Source organism: Ornithorhynchus anatinus, chromosome X5 (genome assembly GCF_004115215.2).
Source record: "Ornithorhynchus anatinus isolate Pmale09 chromosome X5, mOrnAna1.pri.v4, whole genome shotgun sequence".
In the NCBI taxonomy this organism is placed as follows: domain Eukaryota; kingdom Metazoa; phylum Chordata; class Mammalia; order Monotremata; family Ornithorhynchidae; genus Ornithorhynchus; species Ornithorhynchus anatinus.
The window spans coordinates 7,360,105-7,373,338 of record NC_041753.1 but is presented as its reverse complement, the minus strand read 5'-3'; the positions used below and the strand labels follow the sequence as shown (position 1 = coordinate 7,373,338).

The following is a 13,234-nucleotide window of genomic DNA, read 5'->3' as shown; positions in this document are numbered from 1 at the left end:
GTCGGATTGGGCAACAAGGAGGTCGCTGGTGACTTTAGCGAGCCATTGGGTGGAAAGGCTCCTCCGTCTCCGCTGCTAGGCCTGTCGTCGGTCCCAGAGAGAGCTGGCGGCTGGGGGCTGGGGCCTAGGGAAGCGGAGGGCTGGGGGAGGTATAGGCCATGTGCCGAGCTGGTGCTTTCAAATCATTATGTTCCCGTCAGAGGTGGCCCCACAGGTGACAAGTTCCCAACAACTTCCTTTATTCTCTGTCTGGATGGTCCCGGCTCATCCCCAGACCCGTCCGGTCTCTCCCGCCCCCCAGACCCGTGTGGCGGGGGCCGGTCCCGTCCATCTCTCACTTCCTCCTCCGGCCCGGGCCGCGGCTGGCCTTCTTGTCCATGCGACGTCGGCGGGCGGAGGCCGGTGGAGCGGCCGGGGCCGGGGCCGGGGCCGGGGTGGGGCCGGGGCCGGACCGTGCACTGCCCGCTGGGGCTGGCTTGTACACCAGGTGGAAGATGAAGGCATTGCAGTACCTATGGGGGAGGGGGAAAGGGTGGGAGTCATGGACAGCTGTGTGAGAGGGGCTACTGGGGAGGAAGAAGACTGAGGGAGAGGGGCTCGCTGAATACTTTATATGTAAGTAACCCTGTGTTTTTATTATAATAATTATAATAATTATGGCATTTGTTAAGCGCTTATCATGTGTCAGACACCGTACTAAGCGCTGGGGTGGATATGAGCAAGTCGGGCTGGACACAGTCCCCGTTCCACGTTGGGCTCAGAGGCTCAATCCCCATTTTACAGATGAGGTAACTGAGGCCCAGAGAAGTAAAGTGACTTGCCAAAGGTCACACATCAGATACGTGGAGGAGCCAGGATTAGAACCCATGACCACCCAGGCCCATGCACTACACCATGCTGCTTCTATTTTTAATAATAATAATGGTATTTGTTAAGCACTTACTATGTACCAGCCACTGTACTAAGCACTGGGATAGATACAAGATAATCGGGTTGGACACAGTCCCTGCCCCACATAACAATAATGATAATAATAATAATTATGGTATTTGTTAAGCACTTACTATGTGCCAGGCACTGTACTAAGCGCTGGGGTAGATACAAGATTATCAGGTTGGTTATCAGGTTGGACACGGTCCCTGTCCCACTTGGGGCTCCCAGTCTTAATCCCCTTTTTCCAGTTGAGGGAACTGAGGCCCAGAGAAGGGAAGTAACTCACCCAAGATCACCCAGCAGACATGTGGCAGAGCCGGGATGAGAACCCAAGTCCTTCTGACTCCCAGGCCCAGGTGGTATCACACTAGGCCACGCTGCTTTCAATGATGATGATTTGCTATTATTATCAATAATAATGATGGTAATGATATTTGTTAAGCATTTACTCAATGATGGTGATGATAATGATGATGATGATGATGATGATGGTATTTGTTAAGCGCTGACTCAGTGGTGATGATAATGATATTTGTTAAGCACTCACTGTGAGTCAAGCACTGGGGTAGATCCACTTTATTCAGGTTGGACATAGTCCCTGTCCCCCCGGGGCTCACAATCTTAATCCCCATTTTCCAGAGGTAACTGAGGCACAGAAAAGTGCAGTGACTTGCCCAAGAACACACAGCAAACAGTGGAGTCAGAATTAGAACTCAGATCCTTCTGACTCCCAGGCCTGTGCTCTATCCACTAGGCAATACTGCTTCAATTGATCAGTCAGTAGTATTTATTAAGTGCTTGCTGTGGGCAGAGCACTTTCCTAAGCGCTCAGGTGAGAAGGGTCCAGGATAATAGGGTTGGTAGACACGATCCCTGCCCTCAAGGGGCTGACAGTCTAACAGAACTGGTCACTAGGAAAATGCCCATATATCCTCACTGAACTGTGAGCTCCCTCTGGGCAGGGATCATGTCTGCCAACTCTACTGTTTTATACTCTCTCTCTCTCTCTCTCTTTTTTTTAATGGTATTTATTAAGCGCTTACTATGTGCCAGGCACTGTTCTAAGCACTGATGTAGATACAAGGTAATCAGGTTGGACACAGTCCATGTCCCACGTGGGGCTCAGTCTTAATCCCCATTTTACAGATGAGAGAACTGAGGCCCTTAGACGCGAAGTGGAGGAGTCGGAATTAGAACCCAGGTCTTTCTGGCTCTATTCACTAGACCACGCTTCTTCTCAAGGCGCTTAGGACAGTGCTCTGCACATCGTAAAGGCTCAACAGATACTGTTGATTGACTGAGGGACTCTAACCCAGAGAGGGATTAAGAGGAATGGATGCTAAATAAACAGCTAATGATAAGAGGCTCAAAAGGATTATAAAGGGGTGGGGTGAAACAAGATGAGGCTGAAAGGGGCAGTGCTAATAAGGTGGGGGTGGTTTCTGGTATTTGTTAAGGGCTTTACCATGAGTTAAACACGGGTCTAAGCGCTGGGGTAAATACAAGTCAATCAGGTTGGACATGGTCCCCGTCCCACATGGGGCTCCCATTCTAAACAGGAGAGAGAACAGGTATTTCATCCCCATTTTACAGTTGAGGAAACCGAGGCACAGAGAAGTCACTTGACCTTAGGTAAATCACTTAGCTTCTCTGTGCCTCAGTTACCTCATCTGTAAAATGGGGATTCAATCCCTGATCTCCCTCCTACTTAGACTCTGAGCCCCTTGTGGGACAGGGACTGTGTCCCACCTGCTGAGCTTGTATCTATCACAGTGTTTGACATATAGTACGTGCTTAACAAATACCATTAACAAAATCAAAATCAAGGTCCTTGGTAATCAAATGGGGAAGGGGAGATACCCAGGGGTTCCCTGGGGTCAGGGGAAAGGGGGCACCTTGGAGAGGGGGTCATGGGGTCAGGGGTCAGAGAAGGATCCTGGGGTCAAGAGTTGGAGTGGGGTTGGGGGTTAAAGGATTCTTTGGAGAGGGGAAAGTGCTGGGTGGATTGGGGGGAGAGAGTTGGGGGTCTTGGGGCACCCGGGGGAGGGTATGGGACAATTGAGGGCAGGTAGGGAGTTACCCAGAGGCTCTTGGGGAGGTCCTGAGCAGAAGAGGGGTCACAAGGAGATAGGGGTCTGGGGGAGGCCTGCATCCCAAAGTCCTGATAGGAAAAGGAGGGGTTTGGGGGGAGGGGAAAGAGGGGTAGTGGGGCAACCCTCACCAGGGCATGCAGTTGTCGGCGGATCGCAGGCGGAAGGGTGACCGGAAAGGGTTGAGGCGGGGGGCGCTGGTCCCACCCCCCGAGGCCCCGGCCATGGTCTGCTTGTCCATGGCACAGCTGTATTCGCTGCTCTCCGTGAAGAAGGCCGGGACCCGCAGCGACTGTGGCGAGGGAGGGTCGAGGGACCAGGGATGAGGGAGGAGGGACAAGGAAGGAAGGATGAGGGAAAAGGAAGGAGGAAGGAGGACAAGGGAAGAAGGGAGGAGGAAAGAGGGAGGAGAAAAAAGGGAGGATGGTGGCCCAGGGGCCGAGCAACCTGTCCACACCCCCTCCCTACCCAAAGGCCCCATAGGCTGGAGGGCAGTGGAGGTGGAAGCAAAGGGAGGGAGTCCCTGGGAAGCTTGCAGGGAGAGGGGCTCCCTAGCCTGAGGCAGAGAAGGAGAGGCCCAGACCCAGATGAGCCCACCCGGCCCTGGAACGGGCCCCTGGACCACCTGGCTGGGACCACCACCCACCGCCCACCTGTAACCGCGGCAGGCTGCTCAGCCAGGTGTCCTTGAGGCCAAAACCAGCATTGAACCCTGGCAGGGAGGCGAAGGAAGGGAGAGAAAGCAAGAAGTGACAGAGTCCGAGGCATTCTGGCCTCAGTCCGGCCCCTCCCCTTCCCTAGTGGACCCAGGCGTCCTGCCTTCCAGGCTTACCGATGACCAGGTCGGGCTTGGGGCCCTGCAGCAGGTGGTAGGGACGGGCAGACACCTTGATCTGTAGGTCTCTCCGGGTCCCCTTCTCCTTGGGCCCTGGCCCCAAGCACACGGAGACCCCAGGACCATCCTGGGAGAGGGACGGGGTGGGGGGAGTTGGGAAAAGAGAATAGAGGCAGAGCTGCCTGGAGCCCTAGTGAGGGCATCTCAGGGGGAAGAGGGGAGGCCTCAGGGGTGAGGGGTGAGGGACGAAATCAGGGCAGGGATAGCTCTGGGGCCAGAGCCAGGAGCCAGGGCAGGACCAGGTCCTGAACCAGGGGCAGAGTCAGGGTCGTGACTGGGGCCAGAGTTGGGGGCGGGGTCAGAGTCAGTGGCAGGATCACGATTTGGGCCAGAGCCAGGGGCAGGGGCAGGACTGGGGCCAGAGACAGGGTCAGAGCCAGAGCCAGGACCAGGGGCAGCGTCGGGCCTGGGGCCAGAGTCAGGGGCAGGGGCAGGGCCAGGACCAGAGCCGGGGCCAGGGACAGGATCAGAAGTGGGGCCAGAGCCAAGGTCAAGGCTGAGACCAGGGTCAGGGTCAAGAATGGGGCCGGGGGCGGGCTCAGGGCCAGGGCCAAGGACAGAGTGGCTGAGTTGTCCAGCCCGACCCACCCCACCCAGCCTAGCTCAGCCTGGCCCACCCCTTACCCTCTGCAGGGTGAAGTGCTGTTGGTCCCACTTGGTCGGCAGCGTGTCCCCCACAAACCACAGTTCCAAGGCCACGTGGGGCAACAAGACGGACAGCTCCTGAGAAGGAAGAAGGACAGAAGAACAGGGCCCTAGTTACCCCCTTCCTGTCATCCCGTCCTTTCCCCCTGCCCCATCCGACCCTGACCTCGGCTGGCCTCTCACTTCCTGTTCCTCAGCACACTCCACCCCAGACTCAGCTGTCTCCCTATTTCTGTCATCCCTTCTGGGCCTCTCACCCATTTTTTTAAATTGGTATTTGTTAAGCTCTAACTACGTGCCAGGCCCTGTTCCAAGCGCTGGGGCAGAGAGATGTTAACCAGGTTGGTCTCAGTCCATGTCCCAAGTGGGGCTCACAGTCTTAATCCCCATTTTACAGATGAGGTAACTGAGGTATAGAGTAGCAAAGTGACTTGCCCAAGGTCACACAGCAGATGAGTGACAGAGCTGATATTAGAACCCAGGTCCTCTGACTCCCAGGCTCGGGCTCTTTCCACTAATAATAATAATTATCATACTTGTGAAGTGCTTACTATATGCCACACACTGTTCTAAGCTCTGGCGTGGATATAAATGCATCAAGTTGGACACAATCCCTGTCCTACATGGGGCTCGCACTCTTATCCCCATTTTGCAGATGAGGTAATGGAAACCCAGAGAAGTGAAGTGACTTCTTCATTTCACTTTCACTGTGAAACAAAAGTGGCAGAGCTGGGAAAGGAACGCAGGTCCTTCTGACTCCCAGGCCCAAGTTAGGCAATGCTGCTTCTCTCCTGAGTCTGTTTTTCCAGGCCCCTTCTATGCACCTTCTGACCCACCCCCGCGAACCCCAGCTCTTACCCCTCCCAGCCCTCCCCTCCCACCCTACCCCACCCCCCAACTTATTAATAATAATAATAATAATAATAATGGTGGCATTTGTTAAGTGCTTACTATGGCAAAGCACTCTTCTAAGCGCTGGGGGATACAAGGTGATCAGGTTGTCCCACATGGGGCTCACAGTCTTAATCCCCATTTTGCAGATAAGGTAACTGAGGCACAGAGAAGTTAAGTGACTTGCCCAAAGTCACACAACTGACAAGCGACGGGATTCAAACCCATGATCTCTGACTCTCTAGTCCGTGCTTTTTCCACTGAGCCAAGCTGCTTCTCAACTTCACCCCCCGGCGGGCTCATCTCACCCAGAACACCATGATCAGGTCGAATTCCTTTCCCGCTTCCACCACGTGGATCTTCAACGACCGTTTGTTCTGGATGTTCAGCTTGGGGACTGAGGGAGTCAGTGGGGTGGGGCGGTGTGGGAACAGGAAAGAGAATCCAATCAAAGCCCCCTGTCCACCTGCCTCGCCCCCCTCCCCTCCCCCAGGCTACCCTCCCCACCCCGCCCCTCAACTCCTCCAGTCGCCCCCATCCCCGGCTCACAGAACTGGGGGACCAGCCGGGTGATGATGTGGTAGGCAGTCAGGGGGAAGGTGAGCAGGGCGGCCAGGGGAGAATCCAGGCCCAAGCCCCGCCAGGCGTAGTACTCTTGCCAGGAGTCTGAGCGGGGACAAGCGGGACTCTTAGGGACCCTAAGGGATCCAGGGGCCTGATCTCAGCTCCCTGGCCCCCGGCCACACTCCCTTCGGGGACTCCACCGCCTTGTTTGCCAGCCTCACCAAAGAGCTCCCGGGGAGCCTCTGTGGGCATGGGGGGCATCAGACAGCACCCGTCTCCCTGAAGCAGCTGGTATGGGTCCCCTGAGGGAATGAATAAACAGATAATAACGATAATATTTAAGCACTTACTATGTGCCAGGCACCGTACTACGGGCTGGGTTGCAAAGCAGCATGGCCTAGTGGAGATTATATTGTACTTTCCCAAGCTCTTAGTAGTGTTCTGCACACAGTAAGCGCTCAATAAATAAGACTGACTGACTGAAAGAATGAATGGATGGCTCACTCACCATTGAGGAGGGGGCCAGGATGGGGTCCATCCCCATGGAGAAGCCCGGGGGCATCTGGGGCGGGGAGGAGCATACTCAGTTGGGTCCAGTAGCCCCGGGTCAGGCCCCGGTTAATCAGGAACGCCTCCTTGTTAAACGTCTCCCTGGTGGTCTCTGCAGTGAGGACAGGAAGGGCTTTAAAGGTATCATGTGGCCTCTTCTCCCTCCTCCCATTCATTCGTTCAGTCGTAATTATTAATTGCTTACGGTGTGCAGAGCACTGTACTAACCGCTTCGGAGAGTACAATATAACAATCAACGGTCACATTCCCTGCCCATAACGAGCTTAGAGTCTAGAGGGAAAGGCAGACATTAGAAGCAGTGTGGTCTAATGGATAGAGCACTGGCCTGGGCATCAGAAGGTCATGGGTTCTAATCCTGGCTCTGCCCCTTGTCTGCTGTGTGACCTTGGGGAAGTCACTTCACTTCTCTGGGCCTCAGTTCCCTCATTTGTAAAATGGGGTTTATTATTATAATGAATAATAATAATAATAATGGATTTTGTTAAGTGCTTACTAGGTGCCAGGTACTGTTCTAAGCACTGAGGTAGATAGATACAAGATAATACAGGATACTAGATACAACATAAGATTAATAATCATTAATAGTTATGGTAATTTGTTAAGCACTTACTATGTGTCAGGCACTGTACTAAGCACTGGGATCCATACAAGCAAGTAATAATAATGATTATTACTATTACATTCATATAATGCCCTTCCCCACCCCTCCCGAAGGACCCAGGACCCCTGGTCTCCCCCAGCCCCTTACCGGCAGTGTAGGTGAAGGGCAGGGAGGCCAGCTCCGCGGCCCGCCCCATGAACTGCGCCAACCTCGGGCACCAGAACTGGTGGCTCACGTCTTCGGGGCTGCGGCGCCAATCTGCTCGGGTGCAGCTCTCGCCACAATACAGCACGGCTCCACACTGAGGACTGGCATGCGCCCAGGCGTGGGGAAAGAAAGCCGGGCACTCACTCCCTCGCTCAATCGCTTGCCCACTCGATCATACCCATTGAGAGCTTACTGGGTGCAGAGTACTGGACTAAACGCTTGGACGAGGACAAAATATAGCAGACACTGTGCCTCAGTTCCCTCATCTGGAAAACGGGGATTAAGATGGTGAGCGCTGTGTGGGACAGGGACTGGGTCCGACCCAATTACCTTGAATTAATTCAATCCGTATTTATTGATTGATTGTATCTATCCCAGTGCTTAGTACAAGTGCCTGGCACAAAGTAAACACTTAATGCCACAATTATTATTATTATTACTTTGCCTGCCCACAACGAGCTTACAGTCTGGGAGCCAATCAAATGGGGCAATACTAATTAACCTCCACCCCTCCCCTCCCACTGTCCACCCCCAGCCGCCCCCCCCAACTCCCTTGGACTCACCAGGGGGTCAATTTCACCTCGAAGCTGTGCCTATGACAGACGTGACAGACCCGGGCCCGCAGGGAGGCGAAGGTGAAGCTAGGCCGGGGCCCCCAAGTCCGCATGGGAGCCTTGGCCAGCTTCACCCCGATCCGTGGCAGGAGGGCCCCCAGATCCCTGATGAGAGAGGGGGTCACTTAGCCTGGGACCCCACACTCTGACCCCAAAATCTCAGTGCCCACCCTGCACCCTGCCTTGCCCCACTTTCATTCATTCGCTCATTCAGTCGTATTTATTGAGCGCTTACTCTGTGCAGAGCACTGTATTAAGCGCTTGGGAGAGGACACTGTAACAATAAACAGACATGGTCACTGCCCACAGTGAGCTGACAGTCTAAAGGTGGGAGACAGACATGAATAGAAATCAGTAAATGACAGATGTGGACATAAGTGCCGTGGGGTCGGGAGGAGGGATGAATGAAGGGAGCAAGTCAGGGAGACGCAGAAGGAAGTGGGAGAAGAGAAAGGAAGGGCTTAGTCAGGGAAGGCCTCTTGGAGGAGATGGGCCTTCAATAAGGCTATGAAGAGGGGGAGTCATCGCCTATTAGATTTCAGAAGGGAGGGCGTTCCGGGCTACTTCCACTTCCCTCAACCCTCCTCCGGGACCCGGCTCCCTTTCTACAGCCCCCGCCCCAATTCCCTCGTGACCCTCCAGTTCCCTTCCCTTGCCCCCACCCTACCTGTGGAGGTGGACGTCGCCGACGGTGAGCTGCCGGGGTCTCCGGGGCTCCCCGGCCCCCATGGGACAGATCATGCTATGGCACAGGAGTCCGTAGGCTCGGGGGGCCAGGCTCTCGGTTCCACCCTTGTGGGCCTCAACCCCTCGGGCCCCGCTTCCCTGGCGCCTGCCAATCATCAGGTCGATGCCCAGGATGGTGCCATGCTCATCTGTGACGAGGAGGAGGCAGGAGAGGCGGAGTGGGGCAGGGCCTGTGGCATGGAGAGAGGTCAGGATTGGGGCGTTTTTGATCACTGTGGGCAGAGCATGTCGACCGACTCTCTTACACTGTAATCCCCCAAAATGTTAGAATGGTGCTCTGCACCCAGCAAGTGCTCAGTAAATATGAATGATTGATTGAAAGGGCTTAGGGCCAAGGGGGAGGCAAGTGGAGCCAGAATCTGGGGGTGGATGCATGCAGGTGGGGGGGACCAGGAAGGGTAGGGAGGGGTGAGGAGCGGAGTTATGGATGGGGCTGGGGCAGCCCTGGGGGCGGAGTCAGAGGATGCGGCCGAAGGAGAGACAGAATCATGATTATTATGGTATTTATTAAGCACTTACTGTGTGTAGAGCAGTATTCTAAGCACTGGGGTAGATTTTTTTTAAAAGTATTTGTTCAGCGCTTACTATATGCCAAGCACTGTACTAAGCGCCGGGGAAGCTACAAATTAATTAAATCGGGCACAGTCTCTGTCCCACATGGGGCTCACAATCTGAATCCGCTTTTCACGGATGAGGGAATGGAGGCCCAGAGAAGTGAAGCGACCTGCCCCAGGTCACACAGCAGAGAAGCGGCAGAACCGGGAATCCAGCTCCTCTGATGCATGATCATCAGAGCTCGTTAAGGGCAGGGAACGCGTCTGCTAATTCCGTTACTCTCCCAAGAGCTTAGCACAGTGCTCTGCGAGGGCTCAATCAATACCAGTGCTTGATGGATTCATTCATTCATTCAATCGTATTTATTGAGCGCTTACTGTGTGCAGAGCACTGTTCGAAGCGTTTGGGAAGTACAATTCGGCAACAGATAGAATCCCTTCCCACAGCGGGCGGGCTCGTGGATGGCTTGCTGACTCAGATCCGCCCTTCTGCCCCTCCTCGCAATACCCGCGGGGCAGTTGAGAAGCAGCGTGGCTCAGTGGAAAGAGCCCGGGCTGAGGAGTCAGAGGTCATGGGTTCTAATCCCGGTTCCGCCACCTCTCAGCAGTGTGACTTTGGGCAAGTCACTTCACTTCTCGGTGCCTCAGTCTCCTCATCTGGAAAATGGGGATTAAGGCTGTGAGCCTCACGTGGGACAACCTGATGACCCTGTATCTACCCCAGCGCTTAAAACAGTGCTCGGCACATAGTAAGCGCTTAACAAATACCAACGTTAGGGGGTCTCACCTCTGTCCGGCCGTCTTCTCCTGGCAGCCTGGGCCTCCTCCCACCGTCCGTCCTCCGCTCTGGCCTCTTGCTCTTCGGTCGCCCCCTCTTCCTCCTCCTCGTCCTCCTCATCGTCCTCCTTGTCCTCCTCCACCTCCTCCGGCTCCCCTTCCATCATCGCAGTTCCTTCCCGGGATTTCCTGCCCGACCCGGTCCCGGTCCCGGCCCCGGTCCCGGTCCCGGCCCCGGCCTCCTCCTCCTCTGCCTGCTCCTCTTCCTCCTCCTCGTCTTCGTCGCCTTCCTCGTCCTCCTCCTCCAGACTGACGAAGCCGATGTATTTCTCCAGGTCTCGGAGGCGAAGCGGGGCGTCCTCCCCGAAGAGGCGGCCGGGACCGGGGCCCCTCTCCGCCCTGCAGACGCTGAACCCCAGGGTCCGGTTGTGCAGGACGTGGAGGACCCAGAGGACCGGGTCCGGGGGCAACCGGCGAACCTGAGCCTCCAGCAGACGGCGGCGGGCTTCGGCCCCCCGCCCCGCCCCGGACCCCTCGGACCTCCCGGACCCTCGCTCCGAGGAGAATTTGCGGAACCAGCCGGAGAGGAGGTCGGCCAGGTCCAGGATTTCCTCCCGGTAACCGGAGATAAATTCCATCGCTTTCGCGGGGGGTCGTGGAGCGGCGAGGGAGGAGGGAGGGAGTGGAGAAATGAGGGGGAAGGGGCTGGGGAAATTGGGAGCGGGAGAGTTGGGGAGTGGGGTTCAGGCCTGGGGGGACGGGAGGAAGGGCTCGGTTAGTTTAGGGGGGCGGATTAGAGGACGGGAGGTGGTTGGGGGAGAGAATCAGGGAGCTGGACGTGGGGTTGTGGGGTTGGGATTAGGGTTAGGCGCTGGGCAAGGGATGAAGGCCGAGTCCGGCTTGGTCGGTGGAGTCAAGGCATCCGGGGGGGACTCTGGCGTGGGTTGGGGTTTTTGCTGTTGAAACCGGGAGAATTTTGGTGGGGCGGCCGGGAGGGACACCGGGGGACAAACGGACCGGGACGGAGACAGGGATGTCCCGGGTATCAACCCCCGTCCGCCCTGCCCCGGGAGCCCCGGCACCTGCAGCCAACGCTGCCCGATTCGAAGGTAAATAGGCAGGGTGGCCCCCCGCGCCGCGCCCCGCGCCCCGCAAATTCCACGCTCGCCCCGCCCCTCGGGCACGACACGCCCACGTCCCCCGCACAGGCCAGCCCCGACCCCCACCCCTCCGCCCTCTCCTCTGCCCCTCAAAACTATTTCTCCTTCCTTATTGACCCCCAGGCCCACCGCCCTTTGTTCCAGACATTTAATTCCCTCCTCAGACCCCCGTCCCCGCCCCCCGCCTCCCCCATCCCTTGCCTCTATGACCTGGCCGCCTAATTAATTGAGAAAACTGAAACTATAGGGCGTGATCTCCCTAAACTCTCCCCTGCCCCTCCGTCCCCTCCCACCACCCCCCTTCTTTGACTCTCCATCCTCCCGGCAGTATCTCTAGAGGAGATCTCCTGTCTCCTATCAAAACTCACCCCCTCTACCTGCGACCCCATCCCTTCGCACCTTATCAAAACACTTCTCCCACCCCTCTTTCCTCCCTAGCAGACACCTTCAACTGTTCGCTCTCCAACGGCATCTTCCCCATTGCTTTCAAACATGCCCATGTCTCCCTTAAACTAAAACAAAAAAAAACCTTCTTGACTCCACGGCTCCCTTCAGTTATCGCCCCATCTCCCTCCTACCATTCCTCTCCAAACTCCTCGAGCGAGTCGTCTACACCCGCTATCTCAAATTCCTCTCCTCCAGTTCTCTCCTTGACCCCCCTACAATCTGGTTCCCACCACTCCACAGAAATCGCCCTCTCTAAGGTTATCATTGATCTCCTTGCCAAATCTAACCACCTCTACTCCATCCAAATCCTCCTTGACCTCTCAGCTGTCTTCGACACTGTGGACCACCCCCTTCTCCCGGAAACATTTATCCAACCTCAGCTTCACTGACACTGTCCTCTCCTGCTTCTCCTCTTGTCTCTCTGGTTGCACCTTCACAGTCTCTTTTGCGGGCTTTTCCTCTGCCTCCCACCCCTTAACTGTGGAAGTCCCTCACCGTTCAGTTTTGGGTCCCCTTTTAATCTCCATCTACACCCACTCCCTTGGAGAACTCAGTCACTCCTATGGCTTCCACTGCCACCTCTATCCGGATGATTCCCAATTCTACATCTCCAGCCCTGAGCTCTTTCCCTTTTTGCAGTCTTGCATTTCCTCCTGTCCCATCATCACCTCAAATTTGGCATGCCTAAAGAGAACTCCTTATTTTCCCACCCAAACCCTGTCCTTCCCCTGACTTTCCCATCACAGTAGACTGCGCCACTATCCTTCCCGTCTCACAAGCCCATAACTTTGGCATTATCCTTGACTCCCCTCTCATGCAACCCATATATTCAATCCATCACTAAATCCTGTCGGTTCAACCTTTATAATATCATCGCTCATCTCCTCCAAGAGGCCTTCCCTGAGTAATCCCTTCCTTGCTCTTCTCCCACTCCCTTTCTCCCTTTATTCATCCCCCCCATTGGGCCCCGGGTGAAGCTGAGGTTGGATAAATGTTTCTGGGAGAAGGGGGTGGTCCACAGTGAGAAGTCAGAGAAGTCAGAGAGTCAGAGAAGTAAGGCAGCTGAGAAGTCAAGGAGGATTTGGATGGAGTAGAGGCCGTTAGATTTGGCAAGAAGATCACTGATAACCTTAGAGAGGGCGATTTCTGTGGAGTGAAGGGGGCGGGTAATTTATTTCTCCTAAATAAATATTTCTCCCCCTCTAGGCCCTAAACACATAGTGGAAAGGAATTGTGTCTATTGTTATATTGTACTCTCCCAAGTGCTTAGTAGGTGCTTTGCACACAGTAAACGCTCAATAAATACGACTGACAATGCTCTGCACACAGTAAGCGCTCGATACATACGACCGAATGAGTGAATGAATGCTCTGCACACAATAAGGGCTCCATAAATACGACTGAATGAATGAGTGAGTGCGCTGCACAGGGCCAGCGCTCAGTACACACGATCGGATACATGAAGGAATGCTCGGCACACTGTAATTGCTCAATAAAGCAGCGGGAAGCAGCGTGGCTCAGTGGAAAGAGCCCGGGTTT

The 13,234-nt window shown here is 55.3% G+C and overlaps 1 protein-coding gene across 9 annotated transcripts; it reads right to left on the bottom strand.

Moving 5' to 3' along the window:
* Nucleotides 1-171: 171 nt before the first annotated feature.
* Nucleotides 172-11,199, bottom strand: ZMYND15 (zinc finger MYND-type containing 15). Of its 9 annotated transcripts, XM_029055321.2 has the most exons (13): nucleotides 10,099-11,195; nucleotides 8,678-8,927; nucleotides 7,960-8,115; nucleotides 7,337-7,497; nucleotides 6,527-6,679; nucleotides 6,240-6,320; nucleotides 6,004-6,120; nucleotides 5,763-5,851; nucleotides 4,543-4,641; nucleotides 3,856-3,985; nucleotides 3,677-3,735; nucleotides 3,155-3,315; nucleotides 240-512 (listed from the first exon to the last, which is right to left on the bottom strand). In XM_029055321.2, exons 1-13 carry the CDS (start codon nucleotides 10,724-10,726, stop codon nucleotides 335-337), a joined length of 2,262 nt encoding a protein of 753 aa, XP_028911154.1. In that variant the 5' UTR covers nucleotides 10,727-11,195; the 3' UTR covers nucleotides 240-334. The 9 variants fall into 9 exon arrangements, with proteins under 9 accessions (XP_039766859.1, XP_039766860.1, XP_039766861.1 ...); XM_039910925.1 differs by lacking the exon at nucleotides 3,677-3,735 and having other exon boundaries at nucleotides 172-512; nucleotides 10,099-11,197; XM_029055324.2 differs by lacking the exon at nucleotides 6,004-6,120 and having other exon boundaries at nucleotides 10,099-11,196.
* Nucleotides 11,200-13,234: the final 2,035 nt, after the last annotated feature.

What these genes read in the sequence shown, in the direction of transcription:
- ZMYND15 (XM_039910925.1), bottom strand. Translation starts at nt 10,726, where the DNA reads ATGGAATTTATCTCCGGTTACCGGGAGGAAATCCTGGACCTGGCCGAC. An exon ending in GGCGACGTCCACCTCCACAG is followed by an intron (nt 8,116 to 8,677) that starts GTAGGGTGGGGG and finishes CTCTCTCATCAG; the next exon opens with GGATCTGGGGGCCCTCCTGC. An exon ending in CAAGCCCGACCTGGTCATCG is followed by an intron (nt 3,316 to 3,855) that starts GTAAGCCTGGAA and finishes CCCTCGCCACAG; the next exon opens with TCGCTGCGGGTCCCGGCCTT.